General features: G+C 33.4%; 1 protein-coding gene across 1 annotated transcript; it reads left to right on the top strand.

Annotated features, from left to right (window-relative positions):
• Positions 1–11979: 11979 nt before the first annotated feature.
• Positions 11980–13512, top strand: LOC149163702 (uncharacterized). Its single transcript, XM_089430787.1, has 2 exons — positions 11980–13070; positions 13176–13512. The coding sequence occupies exons 1-2, from the start codon at positions 13028–13030 to the stop codon at positions 13490–13492; spliced, it is 360 nt and encodes a 119-aa protein (XP_089286913.1). The 5' UTR covers positions 11980–13027; the 3' UTR covers positions 13493–13512.
• Positions 13513–21191: the final 7679 nt, after the last annotated feature.

The raw sequence follows: 21191 nt of genomic DNA, 5'->3' as shown, positions 1-21191 counted from the left end.
GAGTTTAACATTCTGTTGGAGACCATTTGCACAATCATGTGCAAACACAAACTGTTCAAGCTGTGCATGATTACGATAAAATATGATAAGTTCAAAATTAAAATACCAAAACTTGGACAGATACACAATAATGAAGAGAGATCAACCAAATTCAAGATCAAATTAACATAGTTGCAATTTGAGTCTAAAAAGTTTGTAAAGTTGCACACCCATTTGAAACATTATGAACAATCCCATATTTTTTTTTTGCAAATGTCCCAAATATATCTCTAGTCATAGCAATCAATTTTCTCATACATTGGAGAACAAGGATTATAGTCATCAATGGCTAGTTCAAACTTTTGACACTTTTAGATTCGTAGAATGGCTGACTCATTAACTACCATCCCTTAAAACTGTTATGTAGGATATACAAAACTGGTTTGACCTTTAAAGGAACACAAATATTAATAAAAAGTTTTTTTCAATTAAAATTTGTCTTTGCCACCCAGCTGGTGAAGGACTTTGGAAGACTACTTGCTTATCGCATTTTAATCAAGGGAGAAAAAAGGCTTCCTCCACATGAAACCCATCAACTATTACATATTAGAATTTGTGAATATTCTGAAGAATCAAACATACAACTATTATCGATGAAATAACATACAAATACCCTTCGAAATCATATCGGAATATCACACCTAAGAGTAGAATCATTAAATCTACTCATCCAAAATGGCTGAAACTTCAAGAAACTGAACTGGAAAGAGGAAGAGGACCTGGCTGAAAAGTTATTCCTTCAGCAATTATACTGGAAAATCACTTGGGATTCCATAGGCATTGGAACCATAATTCATGAAGTTATGGATGCACTAATTGAGTTTTCCTCTTCCTCAGAGTGGAATTTCCAGACTGCAGCTATGAGACTGCTACTGCTACATTTGGGCTGTCTAGACCTAACGGTGTTTTGTACCTGCAATAAATTGGACTTAATGGTGCTCTTGTGTACCTATAACAAATTGAACTGATGCATCAGAACGTGGCCTCTGACATAAAAGTAATTAAGATCGCTCCACTACAGTCGTTGGATATTGCAATAGCTTTGCATTTGCATGATCGTTGCTTGCATTTTATAGGGCAGTATGGAGTTGTGTGGCTTGCACTGGTCAGATTGTTCATGTTTATTATTGTCATATCTATCATATTTATTAAAGGTAAGTTTTTGGCTATAAACTGAATTTTGAGGGAGGTTAGAATGATCTCTAAGCATCTGAAATAAGATGGTTTACTAGTTTGTAATATTTAATGATTGCAATACAATCTTGCATGTGTAATAAGTTGTTAAGATAGCGTTTTCTATGCAATCATTGCATGAATGAAGTACCTGTTGATGCCTCTCTGAAATAGTAATTAACTTTCTATGGCTTGGACTATCATTGAAACGGTTTTATCATTAATCATGCTTGTGGTGTTAATATTTATATCGCTTAAATCATGATGGAAGAATTTGTGTTACCCATAATGCTTATGGTTTTTGTTCACCATTAGTTTCACTTTCTCACAAATAGTTTGAGAATGAACAACAAAATTAGTGTTGCCCTTGATTCTTCTTGCTTTGCTCTCTCTTAATTGTTTTCATTCCTTATTATGAGAAGAATGGTTGAAATATAAATAGAAGCTATATATGATGCACTTTCTTAATCCTGTCATGAAACTTTTGGTATCTTGTAAAACATAAGATCTGATAACTGTCACATCATATCAAAATTGTTAACAATATGGACAACATTAGACAAATTGATTTTCAGGTTTCTAAAGATCGCAGAAAGGATTTGATTACTTTCAACAATACCTAAATTTTTTATTTTGAATGGAAAATCTAATTTGACAATAACAAAGTCAGAATTATATTTTTGAAGTTCTTTAATAAAATTTTTGCCATCTTGGTTAAACATTTACAATCTTCGAAACTACATGGCTTGGACATTTTTTGGAAAGGACCAGTTGTATCATTGAATGTAATCGCGTGCACTCTTTGGTGTTTGTGATGTGAGAGCTTATTTTATCACACAAACAAAGTGATGCTTAGGAATATGCCTCTAAGATCCTTATCGAAATTTTGAAAATTTAAGTACTTTAAGCTCGGACATAATCTACAACAATGTCAAAACACCAGAACTACCCTATATTTATCCACATTTTATAAAATAATGCAAAGGATCTAAACGAATTTCTATTCTCGATAGGAATAATAGTGTTATTAAGAATAAATTCCTTATAAACATAGTAAAGAAACCTTTCATTACTGATCAACAACCAATGAACAAATCACATAAAATATCAATATCTCTCAAGCATTAAAGATCTGAGAAGGTGTTTGGAAGGGTTAGACAACACCATAATGTATTAATGATAATCACAAAACCATGAACCAGTTACTTTTCTCAAAATACATTTGTCCATGTACATGGAATATATAACATTTGTCCATAAATTTGTCTCCCATACAAAAAAATGTAATCATTGCATGTTGGGGAAAAATAAAACATTAACAGGTTTTTCTTTAGTGAAAGAACCATGCTATGATAGACCCCAGAAAAATGATAACAAAAACCCATTCGCACAATGGGGATCTATATTGATGGTGATCAATGATTTTTGTTGCAGTGGATGGTGATGCTATGTCATATTTGACATCTACATAAGTGCTTAAAAATGCTTTGGACATTATATCAGTGGACATCTTTTCAATATCTGCAGAGCGATTGATGGTAAAATGTTGAAATTGAAAACTCCAATTTATTGCTTCCTTATGAAGAGGTTGTAAATTGTCCTTCCGAACCCGATAGATGCCTTTCATCTGATTACATATCAACTCTGAGTTGGTGAAGACTTCAATATCATTGACATCATGTTGTTTTGCCTCTTTTAGCCCTTCAACAAGGGCAATGTCATATGCCTCATTGTTTGTCGTCATTCCAGGCACTTCTCTCTTTCCATGAAATAAATGATTTGTTGCCATATTGTAAAGGACGAATTTAATAACTGCTTGACCTAGATTTGGAAAGCAAGACACTTCAATGCATAAACGCCACTTTTGCACCATTTTTTACACTTCAAAAACCTGAAAAATAAAATAACAATAAATTCATGTTAAACAAGTAGACAATTATATATTTCCTAATACTCAACATGTTTTTCAATCATATATAATTCAAAAAAGCAAATAATTTGTGTTCATTTACACTGCAACACTTTCAATACTGGCAACTATTCTGCAAAAAACACATCTAGCAATCACCACTTTATTGGAATTGCTTGCAAACTCTAAAAATATTTATCCTTACCAACTGTCCATACACCAAAAACCACATAACCCTAGACTAACAGAGCATTGTCTAAGCAAAGCATGATTCATGTATATGCCTTATGTGTGACAGAAAATCCATTTGTCATATAACATCACAAGAAACTTATTCAACCACTCTACATGAATGGTTCCTTCACACTACACTTGTTAAGGGTTGAACTTCATCAACAACATTTGGAACAACTTTTCTATTACAATTGGGGGATAGGGGATCCTCATAATCTTGTCCATCTTAATATCTAAAGAAGCATGCATTTTCTTTATAAATTCAAAATTTCCTACTCTTCCTTCTCAGGCATGCCAGGAGGGGGAATTTACTTACGCTTCTTTAGGCATTGAGAAAAATTGACAAAGCATCATACAAAACATGATTTCATTTTGTTGGCCCTCCTAGCCAGAGGGAAAATTTTGACCAACAACCACTTATATCCTTGAGCCTTGATTACTATAGTTATAATGGAAATAATGCATTTGTCCTCACAGAAACGGAAATGTGCCAAATTGTTGATGATTATTTGATTCTCAAGAAAGAAATGCAATTTGAATCCCAAAGAAATGAATTTCAAAGGTTTTGTGATTTAACATAACTTGAACACTACATTTACAAATCACAAGTATGATAATTAAATAGAAAAATATTGCCTCAAAAAGGGCTTTGTTAAGTTGAGTGATAACTTTAAGGTATTTATCTTTTCAAGTTCTTGTTTATAGGTATAATTTTTTGGCTGTTAAGGAGACTTTGCGACATTTGGATTTGTTTTCCTAAAAAATTAAGGTAAAACAAATGTCTTGCGAAAGGAGAAAGGTTTTCTTTAAACAGTTAGCGGTTTATAACAGAACCTAAGTTTCTCAAAGACATTTAGATATCTTGTGACCAAAACTATGGGTGAAAACATAACAGTAACTAGATCTAGCCTACTAAATATAGCCTATAATATGAATATTTCTATTTTTTAGGTTTTATATAACTTCAATTGTAGCTGGTAAGCTTTTTGAAGATTGTCGTTTTCTTGTAGGGTTTTGTATTCACATTTCAGACAAAGGCTTCTCAATTTTTTGGGTTACTATTCTATGCAGAATGGTAAATATTCAAAGTAAGATGAGGAGATGAAGCAGCAGGCAGAACTAGAATAATATTATGAATTTAAAGGGAATTCTTGTTAAAATGAGGTTTGGTGGTAGCGATAAACACTCTAGCAAGCCTTGAAGCTCATTGGGATGGCCTCCAATATGCAAGGCCAATACACCAAATCTTTCTAGAAGTTGATGCATGCAAGTTTCAGATTTCATCATTTTGATGAATTTTTATGTTAAGTCCAGATTCTATTGTTGAGAGCTGGCCAATAAATACGCTAGTTGAAAAAAATATTTATGGAGCTTGGGATGTGTCCTTTCTTCCACTCCTTAGTATCATACTAGTGCTGACAGTTTTGTATTTTTAGAGCACAGAGCACAAGGACAGAGTAGGTTATCAATGGCCCTCCTACTACTACACAGTTTAATGAGCTAATTGTATACCATTTCCTAGGTTTATTCACTCCCAACATGCAGGAAGTGTTCATGAATTATTCTCTATTTAAGATGTTTGTGATCTTTATCACGGTACTGCTGTGAGCTTCTTAGGAATAGGAACTGAAAAAACATTCTAGGGTTTTATATTTACTAAAAGAGCTTTGGTACTAGATACAACCACCTCTGCAGTTCTTGGTCTTCATCTGCACCCTTTGTTTGTCACATCAAGTGAACAGAGTGGAATGTGTTTTATCAACACATTCTACAAGAGGCCTGCCAACAGCTTTCTTGGTTGCTGACATTTTGAAATCCTAATTAAACCCTGGTTTAAATAAAACTATACTGTACTTGTATTCATTTCAGTTAAAACCTGTCGATTGCAGAACATTTTTGTGCAAGAATTACTAAGATTGCAATTCAGTGGTTCCTAAGGCTGAATCTTAACTCTGAATTCAAATTTTGGTAGAATGTCTGCATATCAATCAATCAGGGACCTATGCTAACCTCTATGAAACTCAGACTAAAACTTCATCATGGATGATTAATGAATAATAAAGCTTCTTCTTCATATTGAATCTATACTATTTTGTGCACTGTTGGCATTGGTGCATCATTTAAGATGCCCTCGTCTATTAAAACTGTACTAAAATTTGATCCTGACATTCGAACCTCCACACAAAACATGATCAATAAATGGTATCATGCATATGTTAACCAAACATGCTGCCCCATGTTGATTATTACGGGAATGTTAGTGGGGTGTTGAACAGCCAGGGAATCTTCATCCTCTTATTGCTTATCTATTACATTCTTTGGTGAGGGGAGCCAAAATATTTATTCTGGCATAGGGACTTTTACCCCTTTCTTATTGTTCGCAGGAGAATTCATAAGATGAATAATATCATCAAACATTTGCACTGGAATATCTGCAATTAAAGGTTTGTCACCGCTGATAGCAGATCTCCCTTGAGGGAGGGTTTGAATTCCTCGTTAATCATTTTTCCTTTATGATGAATTGGAAATTAGTGAATTTGATGTTTTGGAGTACTGAAGAGAACATAATGGAAGACTCTGAAAAAGGACTTGTGATACCAAACATGTTTTGCTTGATTTTCATTCAGTTAAAATAACCTGAAAGATTTTGCAGATATGAACTGGTATCAAGGAGTTTCGAATAATAAGGCTAAAGCATTTCAATGTGGGTATAAATTTCAAATAGGAAATTCGTATACCTTTTTCAAGTTAACAATCAAAATTGAAGATAATCTGATGAAAAACTAGACTCTTTTGATTTTATAATTAGCTGCTTGCGTAATGGAACTTCCATCCTTTATAAATTGCCTTTTCAGTGATTTATTGTTATTGAGAGCAATAATAAATTGTTCTTGAACATGATATTGTGGAGAGAGTGGCAGTCATCTTTAGTGACAAAAATCAAATACCAATCGAGAAATTTGTTTTCAGATTGAAGGTGAATCAATCATATAGGTTGGATTTCCCGGAAAACGACCTTGAATATGCTTTAAGAGCTTTTCTTATCAAGTTGTCAGCCTCTGAGTCAATGCTTCAGCCACTTCCGGATGGTATGTATTTTGTTATATGCAAATTCAGGACTTTGCCAGAATATACATAAACAAATATTAATGTGTAATTTGGCTCAATGAATGACCAGTGAAGATGAAACGTGCAGATGTATAATGAATGATGCACACATGGGTTTGACGTGTTGAACGTGCCTGTTTTTTGCTTGGCTGGTGCAGGTGGTGAGCTGCAGAGCATCGCAGTGAGTTTTTCCGTTGTGATGGTGAGCTGCAGCGCGAGTCGAGCCCGTTCTGTGAGTTTTCGGAGTGTTCTGGTGACCTGGTGAACTGCAGGGGAGGGAGCTGCGGAGTGCCAGGTCGAATTGGTCAGGAGCAGCACGCGGAAAATTCGAATTGAAATGGGAATTAACTCACGGCGGCAGACAGCGATGGAAGTCGGTCCTCTTGTCAGACACAGTTAATGCGGAAGGTGCGGAGCTCGCGGTGGCGGAGCTGGGTGGAGATCGCGTAGGGTGGCGGAGGGCGGAGGAATTGTCCGGTGGCTGGAGTTGGAGGTTTTTCCGGGCGACACTGGAAACCGGACAATTCCTCCGCCTCGTTAGACTACTCCCTCACAATCATATAAACATGCCTGATTATTATTCTACTATACATAAGTGTGTTACGTCTGACATGTCATTGTCACTGTGCCGCCTATGACAGAGTTGCTACTTGGCTAAGCGCTCCTGCGGGCCCACCCTGTGCAAAGCAACAAATGCACAGCGAAATGGTTGAGCGACCAAACTCCCCTGACAACCAATTGTAATTTTAGATAAAGAAATATTTATCAAACTCGATGAAGTGGTTGGATTTATTCTGTCCTCGTCAAGCCTTTTATATAAAATAGATTTCTTATCCTATTTGTCTTCCAAAACGGACCAATGATGGTGTTGGCAGCAACCATTGATTTATTTTAAAAAGTGTTACATAATTGCTTTATTTTTATTTTTATTTTGATAGTGTTGTATAGTAGCTAGCATCTGCGGTGTGGTTTAGTCTAAATTGAGTTAAATTAAAGTGAAAAAATTGATCGGCAAATTGATGTGCCTATGAAAAATTTAATTTTAATGTTTTTGTTTGTTTTGAAAAAGTTGTATACAAAGTTTTATATTTTTCTAAAGTGAAAATAGATTTAGTTTAAAAGGTAATTGTTCTTGTTAAACATATTTCTAAAATATCACTGGAATATATTTTTAAAAAATATAAATATTAAAAATGAAATTTATTTTTGTTATTTAAATCATTAACTATTTTATTGTTAGTATGGTTAATCATTATTTTATTATTAGTATTTTTTCCTTATGAAATAAAATAACATAATTTTTTACTATAATTCAATTTATTCGTTAAATAATTATTTTATTGTAGTTTAATTTATTTTATTTGTTAAAACTCATTTTGTTTCATGTCCTTAAACCAAATTTTATAATAAACAATAAATACCCATGTAATATAAATAAATGATTTTTATTTTTTAAATTATTATAAAATGAATCTATATTAATTTTTTTGTCTAACTATTTTTAATATATATTAAATAAAATAGGTGATTACAGGCAGAGGGGTCATCTATTACCCAGGGAACAAATGGTAAATAGTTTTGCAATGGTAAATAGTTTTGCTCAGGGCTTGGGATAGCAACAAACAATCAAGCTGAAGTTTGGTCTTTGTGAAAATGTTTGAACATTGTCATCAGCAGAGGGATAAAGAAAAGGGCTAGGGATCACAACAAAGTTTGGTCAAGTTTGTGAAAATGAAAAGGGCTAGGGATCACAACAAAGTTTGGTCAAGTTTGTGAAAATGTTTGAACATTGCCATTAGGGAAAGGATAAAGAAAATAAAGGTACTAGGGGATTGTATGATTTCCCTTAGGAAAATTTCCAAAGTGGCATTAGGAAAAAAAAACTCTCCTTCTGCACATAAGCTTGTTAAGCATGGATTTGAGATTGAGCAAGAGATAGTAGAATGAAAAGATGAAGTAAGGAACTTAGCCTAATTTGGTGAAATATTGAATGGATTTAGTGTTGATGGGCCATCTAACGATTTGAAGGAAATTCAGGGTAATTGGAACAAAGGAATTCAATGTCAGACCATTAGTGGTTTCTTATAAAACTTAACAATGAAAAATCTAAAAATATATAAAAATCATAACATAAATATTGCAATTGCAATCCAAAAATTGTGCAGAAAAATTGAATCCTTAATACCATACCCCTTGATATAAAAATGTTTTCCTTCAATTCAATGATGACTTTTACACTCTCACTCACGACAATTCAATGACTTCAGTTTGGAATTTTCTATTAAAAACTTATTTTCAATGATGAATAATAATTGATTTAAAAAAATAATAGGTATTGACTTATTGAAAAAATAAATCTTAAAATAAAGTTTTAAATATGAATATTATTTATAAATATAATGGTTATTAATATTGTAATGGTCATTGCTAATTAATTTGAAAAATTATTAATGATGATTGTCTTTATTGTTGATATGACAACTAAATTATAATAAGTTTTTCATATATATATATATGAAAAATAAATTTAAAATATTTTATATTTTTAAAAATTTATAAGTAAGATAAACAATTATATAAATCTTGATTGGTGAGAAGTAATTTGAGGAGTCATTTTAAAAAGAAAAAAGAGATAAATTTTCAAAATAAAATGTATAATTTGATATTTTATTTATTTATTGGATAGTTAATTTTTGATATATTTTTAAATTCAATTCATAAAAATTTATAAAATTCTTAAATATTCTCAAAATCTATATTCAAATTATTTCCAAAATCCACAAAAATAAATTAAACATTAACACTAACACTAACAAATATCAGGCCTGAAATCAAGCACAATGAACCAAAAACCATGCCAAATGTGATTCTTGTCTCTAGCGCAAACAACAAGAAAATCAAATTGATAAGATTAAGTTGGCGTGAAACATAACACTACTCACATGCCTAACAAATTATAATTCTACTTACGCATGCGCGTTTCAGCTAGAGTGTCCGCTTCAATTTATTGTGGGTCACAATATTTCAGATATACAAAGTCAATACTTTGAGTACGTCAATTATTTGATTTAATTTGTATTTATATAAATTCAAAATTTACAATTTACATACATTATTTCAAAAAATTCCAGAATATCAAAGGTATGGGTAAAATCTATAATTAGATGTCACTTTCTTGTCATACAGTATGTACCCGTAACAATGTAATTAACACGTTCGCAGTGTTAGGACAAATTGCAGTTGAGATGGGCCATGTGATTTTTAGTTTATGGAAGTTATTTTAGTAAATATAAATAATTGTTTATGTACCATAAAATAAGAGAATAGTTGGATTAGTGTTAATTTTGGATATTAATATCTGTGTAGTTATAACTTTATTAATGCGGAAGGGGTATATGTTATTCATTGGACTTAACCAAATATAAAATTTAATGGTTAGTGTATTAATAAAGTTATAGCAACACAAATATTGGTTGCTATTAATTTTTTGTCATACAATATATACTTGTTATCCTATACTACCCTAATACATTAATGAAGCTACAGCAACACAAATATTGACTGCCTTGAGTTTTTTGTAATACAATATGTAATGAACACTTTTGCAATGCCCTAAGTAGGCCCATGTGATTTTTAGTTCATACAAATTTCCCTGCAATAAATATCACCAAGTCAGTGTGCACTATACAATAAGGGATATATATATATATATATATATATATATATATATATATATATATATATATATATTTTGAGTGTAATTATTTTTATGGAAATATATTATTTAAATGTTTTATATAGTTATTTAATATTTTTAAATTTTAAATTTTTTATTTTTGTTGACATGAGTAAATTTTCAATTTTAAATTTTAATGACATACTACGCATTATAAAAAACTAATTTCTCACTATAATTTTTCATTATAGAAAAAAATAATTTAAAAAAAAATCTTTCTCAGTATAATTTTTTATTATAAGAAAAAAATAATTAAAAAAAAAAGATTCTTGTGATAAAATCATAAGAAAAGAATAATTTGGAAAAGGGATTCTTGTGATGCTATGGTTGGAGCAGGGGTACAGTGAGAGAACATTCCCGGTTAGTCTATAATTCTTGGCCCTATCTTAACAAGAAGTACAAAGCTTTGGATTTATTTTGATTTTTTTCTTTAATCTGATTGTATAATATTTTTGAATTTTGTAATTTTACTTTCTAGTTTAGTCTAGGTTGAGTTTAGATTTTTTTCAATTAGATTGTATGATATTTTGTAATTTGTTTTTAAAATTTTTATTTTTTTATTTTTAGTGATTCTTATTTTCAATCGTTTTCAACAACTTTTAGATGAGATTTTAGCCCTTAATTTGACCAAAATTAAACACTAAACAAATCAACTAATCTATTTTTTTTTCAGAAGAAAAAGCATTATGATATTTATATTATGTTCAAAAACACTGTGAGTATACAGAAATATGGCGGGCTTTTTTCCCGAGTATGATATCCTATTCTGAGAGTATTTTCATCTATTCAATTTTCATTAATACATATACAAAAATTTTGGACTGCAATTTATCATAGACAAATTAAAAGACTTTTGAAACTATATAGATAAATGTAGATCTGAGATATAATCCAAAAAAAAAACTTAAAGCATACCACAAAATTATTAACCTTATATGCCGGGAATAGAGAAATGCTAAATGACATATACTTCGTTATAAATTCCAAAAATATATTCTTTATCTATTTTCATAGAACACCGCATTGTTGAATAAAATGTGTAATTCAGCGGAGCGTTATTGCAGCGACAACGCAGTGGTTTCGGGTTCGATAAACCCGCATTCTGCTTTACAACTGCGTTTTGATGGATCCCAAGATGATCTGCATTTGAGAAATAATTTGTGGAGTCGGGACTCGGAATATTTACGCATTGTTTACAGAAATATAGGATCAAATTCAATATAAACGAGGTTGTTGCCATGGTTTTTTCCATTAAATGCGAGTTCCGATTCCGATTTCCAAACGGTCCCGGGCTTTTTCTCATGCAATTTCTCAGTGGTGATATCATTCTATGATATAAATAAATTATGTATGTGGGAAATATTTATAATAATTAATGAGAATTATTGTAATTATAATATTTTCTTGGTTTAGATTCATTTTAATTTTGGATTTATTACATTTTTTCATTTTAAAAGAGGTTTACATATTAAGATATATCTTGATCTTTCTCGATACTTAGTAAACTTAGTAAATCTAGAGTTACGATGGATCTAGGCTAATTTAATTTTCCTCTTTAAATAGGTTGTATTTCACATGAATACCATGAGTCAATGTATGATGCAGGTGCATCGGAGCACCTTAATGGAAAGAAAAACTAGAGAAAGAAGACAGGTGGACAACCAAGCCCACCGTGAACAAAATTCAGTTAGTGAATAAATTTTAGTTAAATATTTAGTTAAAACTGCCATGTATGTATAACAAGATATTAAGAATTTGTTCGGGCATCAAGAAACAAAACCGGGGCATGTGAGGAAGATAGAGTGTAAGAGGATACAATGTAGATTGCAGGAGAATTGGTGATTAAGGCTGAGATGCCTTAAGGTTGGGGTCGTGAAGAGAACACCGGAGGCCGAGGTTTGAGTCGAAGCAATGGTGGAGACGACGCTGTTGCAGGCGGAGGGCAGAGCCGCGATAGAAGTGAATGGGGCAGGGGCCGAGGCTTCAGTGGTCATGGTTGCAGAAATGTGCTTCAAAGATTTTTAACTAGTCGCCTTCTCCAGGAAAAGTGGGTGATTCTACTGTTGGGAACGAAGAAATTGAGAGATCACATTCACCTACTCTTGAAGTTGTTCTTGGTGCAGAGGTTGAAAGAATGATACATGAAAACATTGTTGGAGAAAAGGTTGAACATGGGTCTTCGGCTGATGTACAAAATGATGGTTTCACAGTTGAAGCTGCACAAGGTAACAGACAAGGGCCTGGAAAAGTTAAGCCCAGGCCTGTTGTAAACTTTGACAGTTCTTTGCCATCTCCCTCTGCTGGAAATGGGCATAAGTCGAAGGATAAAGCAAAAATTAAAGTTTTCAGAAGAACTCGTTCTACGAAGGCCGTTGTAGAGGAAGCCAAGGGGATTCTGGGAAATCCTTTAGACATGGAGAAATCACTATAAGTAGGTGATTGAATGACAAAGTTGGATTACCATTTGATTGTCTATGGACTTAATAGTTGAATATTTGATTTAACAGCCACGAAAATGCCATATGTCTAATATAATAATAAATTAACTAGGGAAGGGACAACTGCAACTATTTGATTTGAAATGTTTTTATGGTAATTGAATTGAAGATTGCCTCAATGAAGCGACGCGACTGTAGGTCAAATGTCGGCTATCGGAAAGCAGCGATTCGAAGTGTGTGTACATGCATATATAAAAGAGTTGACAGTCAGTGCCGATGTTGTAATTTGCTTCGAAGAAAAATCAGGTCTTGTTCTCTCATTGGTGGTAGTAATAAAATTGGAGGGCCGAGACGATTTTTTAACGTGTTCGCTACTACTGGCGCTTAGCCATGCATCCGGTTGTTAACGTTCGTTCATGTCTTTCCTCTCAAGGTATGTATATTAAGTATACTGCACTCATATTTTTATTTCAAACTTTAATGTATATGGAGTGAAGGTAATAGTATGGAACTGAAATTATCGTATGAGTTTTTACAGGGAAAAAGGCGGAGATCAGGAAGAGAGTCAGTTTCTCTGAAGATGTTGTGGAACCTCGCGGCAACGGCAAAGAATGGAGGAAGGGGCTGAAATTTAACAGAAGGAAAACTTTTACTGTGCCAGATACCCAACTACCGCCGGTAACCTTATTTGCGACTGGAACTATTGTACTTGGTATTTCTGTCGCAACGCTGATATGGGCGATCGCCTCTTTTTTTCATCTACATATTCTCCGTGGCGCAATTTTACTGCCCATTTCTTTCTTCATGTTTATATGGGCCATAGCCTCCCTGATTCCTGTTTATGATGTACGTTAGTTTTAATCAACTTGGGGAGTATTCATACATTAATCCTTGATTTCGTTGTTCTAGAGAATCAACTGTGAATGTTCACATTGCATTTGCTAAATTTGTTGCAATCATCATGATATTTATTAATGTTTGTGAATTTTTATTTTTTATTCTAAAACTGCTTCGTCTAAATTTTTTAATATAAAAATATTTTACTTTAAAAATTTCCAACATTATATAGAAACTATATATAAAATCATTATAAAATTGAATAATTTTTGAAATATATCAATAAACATTCTATAGTTTGCATATTAAGAGTTAGTGAGATTTACTGATGTTTTCAAAATTCAAGATAATTGTCCATCCTTAAAATTTTCCTTGTTAATTGGATGGTAGTTTGTAGATTTATGGGAGAACAAAGTCTGCGGTGTTGATCAGCAGAATCGAGCCTCTTGGTTGATTAGTGTTGGCCTATTGTATCTAAGGTCGACTCTTCAGGATGATCAGAGTGAATTATGTAAAATACAAAGTGCTTGACAAAATAGAGACTCAGAGCAGAGCAACAACAAGAAGTGTGTTTTTTCTGTCTCATGTATGATGATGATATTGTGGTTGTGCTTTGATGGTTTAATTATAGGCCATGTTAATTATATGTTTATTTGTTTATCATTTACTTTCATGATCAATGTGAAGCTGCTAACAAGTGTGTGATTCAGTAAAGGTAAATAGAAGGGAAATGTGGCAATAAGACACACTATTGATTCACCCCCTCTCAATAGTGCTCAAATAAACAGGCCATATAAACAAACCATACGCATGCGTCCAAATAAACAGGCCATATAAACAGACCATAGATATGAGATTAACCCGGAGGAAGCATGTAGGCCGATATTAAAACCAGGATAGAGGCAAGGGGCATCTTGGAATCCACCATACGCATGAGTCCAAATAAACAGGGCATATAAAGAGACCATAGATCTGAGATTAACCCGGAGGAAGCATGTAGGCCGACATTAAAACCAGGATAGAGGCAAGGGGCATCTTGGAATCCTGAAAAATGCGATCATTCCTCCATTTCCATAAAAACCAGCAAGTGAGAATGAATAATGATCACCAGGTAGGACGCTGATCACTCCACCATTTGAAGCCATCATGTACAGATGAAAAGAATGTATGTTACTCATTGCATTTAACAAAATATAAAATGTAATAGTTAACATATATACTCCAATACATTAATAAAGTTATAGCAACACAAATATTGATTGCCGATCAATTTTCTGGAGTTTAGTGTTTAGGTTGATGATTAATTCATGACATGTCCATCTGAGCGACTGGATTTTGCATGGTTTTTTTTCCACAACGTTAATACTTGTCCTTATGGGTTCGAAAGATCAATAATACCTGTCTCTTGGATTTTACTTTAAGAGTTAAAATACTTTTTGTTTGAGTTTCTTTATTTAATTAATATAAATTTATTTTAAATAAAGATGTAATATAAATTGGGAAGGATTTAATTTTTTTGAAGTGTAATTTTTTTATTTTGATTGATATTAACAAAATCTCAATTTTGATGACAAACAAATATCTTTACACATCATATAGCTATAAAATAAACCTATCGACTCAACAAACTAGAACTATTTTTTTAAATGTAATTTTTTATCATAAAAAATAAATCAGTCTGAAAAAGGATTCACAACGGGTTGGCGATGGGTACAGTATGAGAAAATTCCCAAATTCCCAGTTAGTATATAATTCTCGGCCCTATCTTAAAAAGAAAGATTTTGTTCTTTTTAATTTGATTGTATAATATTTTTGAATTTTGTTTTGGTTAGGGTGAATTCACATTTTTTTTAGAAATTTAATTTTTTTAAGTGATTTTTATGATTTTGTTCTTTTTAATTTGATTGTATAATATTTTTGAATTTTGTTTTGGTTAAGGTGAGTTCACTTTTTTTTTGGAAATTTAATTTTTTTAAGTGATTTTTATTTTCAATTTTCTATTTTAGAAAGTTTAATTTTTTAAAGTGATTTTTATTTTTAATCTTTTTCTGACTCCACAAATCAACTAATTTACATTTCATAATTTAACTTGGAATTAGGGAATTCTACTTTCATAAAACGCTATGTTGTTAAATAAAATCTGTAATTCAGCAGAGCATCATTGCAGGACAACGACAGCGCAGTGGTTTTGGATTCTATTTCTTTATAATGACGTCATGGATAAATGTTGATATTAATGAAGAAATGTCTTAATCAAATAACCGTTCAAACCGAAATTTAAATTAGGAATTTGTCCCTGTTTTCTAGAACATTGTTTCAACTTCCCTAAATATGTGTTTCATGTATATTTCTCATATAATGAATTATAAGCCAAAGCATGTTCTACGGTGGGAATATCCCAGTATTGTTCCACACCTATAAGCTGCTCAGGGTAGTTTAATAAATTTGATTCAACGATTTTTGGCAATAAAAACCACATTTTGATTTATATCACACGAGACAACTGCGTTTTGATGGATGCTAAGATGATCTGGATTTGAGCAATAATTTCGGAAGTCAGAATATTTAAGCAGTGTTTACAGAAATATAGGGTCAAATTCAATAGACTTTTCCATGCATAAGAATATTTTAAACGAGGTTGTCGCCAGGGTTGTTTTCATTAATTGCAAGTTCCGATTCCCAATTTGCAACACTGCGTAGGCAAATGAAATGGACAAGTTTACTAGGAATGGTTGGGAGGGTTATTTTTAGTCAGAATTTGGGTAGAAAAAAAATAGTAAATTTTCCAGAAGTAGCGTTTAAATCATGTTTTTGAAGGTGACAATGGATTCAATACCATCAAAAACGTCTAGGGAATTCAAAGTCTTGAAGTTTAACAACTTTAACTTGGATTTACAAAAATCTTTGCCGAATTTATCAAAATATTCTTGAATTTTCAAGGCAAAAAAAAAGTATGGTTAAACTATGAAATGAAATGGTCTCGGACTTTTTCTTATGCAATTTTTTACCGTTAATATACATATTCATGAGTGGTCATATCATTTTATAATATAATTTTCTGGTATTTGTAATAATTAATGGGAAGTATTGTAATTTTAATATTTATTTTTTCGGTGGGAAATATTTATAATAATTAATAAGAAGCATTGTAATTATAACATCTTACTAGTTTAAATTCATCTTAATTTTGGATTAGCCACAGGATCAAATCTCTTTTCACTCTAGAGGTTTGCATGTCAAGATATTTGATGCCTCTCGACACTTTGTAAATGCAGAGTTAAGATGGATCTAGGCTACTTTAATTTATCTCTTTAAATAGGTTGTATTCCACATGAATACAATGAGTCAATGTTGTAGAAATTAATGTGTAGATTCAATATTGCTCATGAAATTTACTAAATCACAAGATTTGAAGCTGCTCTATTGATTAGAGGTTAAATCACCATTTAGAACACAAATCATAGAGATGCAAAAGGAAACATCACACATGCACAAAGATTTATCTAGGGGAAAGCCTTTGCTCAAGATTCCTTAATATGCAACAAGTTTAATTTGTCCTTGAATTAAACTAAAATTAAAATAGAATTATATTATCATAACAACTTGTAAATAGTTAATTAAATGTTATTAACTTAGGAATTTCAATTTGGAAGTCTTTATGTAGTTATGTATATGTTCTCCCTAAATTTTAGGAGTCCAGTATGAGTTTAAATTGAGTTGGAAATTAAATGACTCAATTTACTCAGTTAAATTAGTTCCAAAATGTTTGAGGAACTAATAGAGAGTTAACAGTCAGTTGGTGCACTAGTGCATCCACAAGCGTCACTATAGTTAACTGAAGATTCCCTCATCATAAACTCATGCATGTCGATTCTGAGTTGAGAGAGTTGAACATACTTGTGCATAATTGTTCTAGTGAGAAAAAGTTTTGTATCTTCACTCATATTTCTAATATATGCAATACAGATAGCAGTCTTTTGAGCAGTGGTTTTCCCCAGATACATCTTGTGTTATGTGCCATTGATTTATCTTCTTCTTATTCACATTGTTTTCATCTATCTATTGGCTTTCATTGGTTGAAAGTAAAAGTAAATTCTTGTCCTGTGCTTTAATACATTGCCTGAGATTATGAATCTACAAGATTTTCTACATGCTATTGGAGCTGAGAACAGTATACTAGAAGAGATTTCGAAGTTTTGAGTTTTAGGTTAAAGGTGAAATTTGAATTTGCAATACATACTTCAGGATTGTCAAATGGCGTTCTACGATTTGCGGCTTGAGTATCCCTTGGAATGCAGCTCAAATTTTATAGTCTGGAGGGAAAAAATGGAGGTTGTGCTAGAGGATAATGGCTTGAAAGAATTCGTTGATCAAGAAATTCCTAAGACAACAGCATTAGATGCACAAAATTTGGCCGAATGGAAGAAGTGTGTGGTGAAGGTGAGTCAGATAATCCTTGAGGGAGTTTGAGACCACATTGTCTCCAGTCTCCATGGCAAAGAAAATTAGTATGCTTTGTGGAAAACATTCCCGGACTTGTATCAGAAAAACAATGACCAAAGGAAATTGGCACTGAAATATAAACTTCGAAAAATCAAAATGGAGAAAGGAAAGACGATTCCAAAATACTTGACCAAGTTCACTCAATGTCGTGATGAACTTGGAAGTGTTGGAATGACGGTTTCCAAGGATGATATGGTGATTCTTTCTCTTCTAGGACTCCCAAGGAGTTGGCATAGTTATCAGGACTTTGCCAATGGTCGAGAGAAGTTGTCGGATTGGGAACGACTATGGTTGGATTTGATGTAGGAGGAGATCAAGAGGAAGACCATGGATGACTCTTCATCAAAGACTGATGATGAACAACATTGTGCCTTAATGATTAAGGCAAAGAAGGGGAAAGGGAAATCTTCCCATTCCAAATCGGATTCTTGTTATGCAAATAAGAAGAAAGACATGACGCAAGTTAATTTCTTTCATTGTCATGAGCAAGGCCCTTTTGCTACAAATTATCCACTCAAGAAGTCCAAGAAGAAATCCTTAGGAGGAGCGCAGGTGAGGCTTTGGCCTCTCAGTTCAAATTGGAATTTTCCCTCATTACATGCATGGTGTCATCAATGATGGGAAGTGTATGGTACTTAGACAGTGGAGCTTCATTCCACATGACTAGTGAAAAAAAGTTATTTAGTGACCTGGAGGAGAAAGATCTGCATATGTATATCGAGATGGGTGACGACAGGAAGTATAGTGTTACTAGATTGGGCACGATTACTTTTTAGAGGTAGCATGGGGCTCCACTCATCTTGAAGAATGTTATGTATGTCACTGGGTTGAAGAAGAACTTGGAATTCATTGCCATGCTTGAGGATAGAGGCTATGATGTGATCTTCTCGAAAGGAAAGGCGTTTCTTAGACACATAGCCACGTGTCAAGTAAAGAAGATAGGGGTTCGGGTGAAGAATCTCTATAAGTTGGAGGTAGAGGAGTGCCGCTTTGAGCACAAAATTAGAAAGGGTGTAGAGCCGAGACATTGGTGAGTTGTGGCACAGGCGATTGGGCCACTTGCATCATGTGGCTTTGAAGATATTACAACAGATCTTTATCGGTCTTCCAAAAGGTACGCTTGAGAAAGTTGATGCATGCAAGGGGTGTACTTTAGGAAAATACACCAAGTATTCCTTTCACGACAGAGACATTCGAGCAGAGGCTATTCTAGAGCGAGTCCATTCAGATGTGTGTGGACCATTCTTGATAACATCCATGGCCAAAAACAGGTATTATGTTATATTTTTTGATGAATATTCTCGTAAATGTTGGATATTTTTCATGCAGAAAAAGGATCAGACTTTCACAAATTTTTATGAGTTTAAAGCATTAGCGGAGAAAGAGTCGGGCAAGAAGGTTAAATCTCTATGAAGTAATAATGGTGGTGAGTATGTCTCAAACGAGTTTAAGAACTTATGAGCAGCGGAAGGGATTAAACGAGAGTTGACGATACCCCATAACCCTCAGCAAAATGGGGTGCCCGAGAGGAAGAACAGAAGCATAGTAGGGATAGCAAGGGCAATGTTGCATGATCAGGGTCTACCACTACACTTGTGGGTTGAGGCATGCAACACAATGGTTTATGTTTAGAACCGTATCCCACATCAGATACTTGAGATGAAGACACCAGAGGAGGCTTATTCTGGTAAGAGGCCAGATGTTGCTCACTTTAGGTGGGTCATCGGTATATTGCCATGTGACTAAAGATGCACGGAAGAAGCTTGAGCCGACAACATAGTTGGGGATATTTGTGGGGTACATTGATACACCTCACAACTATCGAGTGTACTTGTCGACCAGCAGGATGACAGTGGTTCGCAGGAATGTCAGATTCATGAGGAGAAAGCCATGCGAACTTCCCTTGAAAGGGAGCTTGAGCTACATGCAGATGAGGAGCTTTTAGCTCCTAAGGTTGAGGAGCCTCAGATTGATGTGGAGCAGCCACATGGCGAGGGAAGAAAGCACACCACAGAGGTTGATAGATTGTTGGGTGATGCACAGGAGAATGTGGGAGCACCCATTTCTCAGCGCAAGAAGAGGAGGTCACCTGAGAGGTACACTGGATACATGGCTCTTATGGGCGAATGTGTTGTGACAGAGCCATCTTCCTTTATGCAAGCAGTGTAGCAACCAGTTTGGGTTGATGCCATGGTGGAGGAGTATGACTCCATACTTTGTAACAATGTTTGGGATGTGGTCCTGAGACCAGAGGACAAGTCAATGGTGAGCTCCTGTTAGCTTTACAAGGTAAAGTAAGCTGTAGATGGTAGTGTGGAGAAACATAAGGCTAAATGTGTGGCCCGTGGCTTTTCATAGGTAGAGGGGATTGACTATGATGAGACCTTTGCTCCTGTTGCAAGGTACTCATCGATCAGATCTATATTGGCACTATCAACACAGATGGGTTGGAAGATACATCATATGAATGCGAAGCCAATCTTCCTTAATGACATGATTGAGAAAGAAATGTACATAGAGCAACCTTAAGGTTTTAATACCTTTGACCATGAGATGCATGTGTGTCGGCTCAAGAGAGCGTTGTATGGGTTGAAGCAAGAACTCCATGCTTGGTACACCAAGATAGATAGCTACTTAACCAGTTTGGGTTTCACAAAGAGTGAAGTGGATGCGAACTTGTACCACATAGTGGTGGAAGGTAAGTTGTTGATCATTGTACTTTATGTTGATGATCTCATACTGATAGGGGATGATCAGCTGATTAAGTCTTGCAAAGAGGACCTTGCAAAAGAGTTTAAGATGAAGGGCATGGAGCTCATGCATTACTTATATTTTAATATACAAAATAGGCATCTTATGTCATTATCAATTATTGTAAATTGGTATTAGAAAATTTACATATGGTTGAAACATCATAACCATTATTATTATTATTTTTTAGTGATTTTACTGTAAATTCAAAATAGTTGTTACTTTATGTGATCACATTAAGTTGAGTGTGAAAATCTAACACCTTATCAACTGTAAATAGGAGAATAAAACATGAAGGAAGCCACTATGTTAACATACCATTGAATTGAGCATGAAAATCTAACACTCCTTGTCAAATGTAAATGGGAAAATAAAACCCCAAAGAAAACACCATATTGTATTTTTTGTTACACCAAAACTATGAGCGTTAATAAACTTTTAAACCATTATTATACTTTTTAAA

This window comes from Pinus tabuliformis, chromosome 5_1 (genome assembly GCF_031772625.1).
Source record: "Pinus tabuliformis cultivar Carrire ecotype Pingquan chromosome 5_1, CPIR1, whole genome shotgun sequence".
NCBI classification, from domain to species: domain Eukaryota; kingdom Viridiplantae; phylum Streptophyta; class Pinopsida; order Pinales; family Pinaceae; genus Pinus; species Pinus tabuliformis.
This window is presented reverse-complemented; position numbering and strand designations above follow the sequence as displayed.

Excerpts from the sequence above, each read along its gene's own strand:
- LOC149163702 (XM_089430787.1), top strand. The coding sequence starts at position 13,028 with ATGCATCCGGTTGTTAACGTTCGTTCATGTCTTTCCTCTCAAG. Across the intron at positions 13,071-13,175 it reads TTCATGTCTTTCCTCTCAAG|GGAAAAAGGCGGAGATCAGG; the intron begins GTATGTATATTA and ends GAGTTTTTACAG.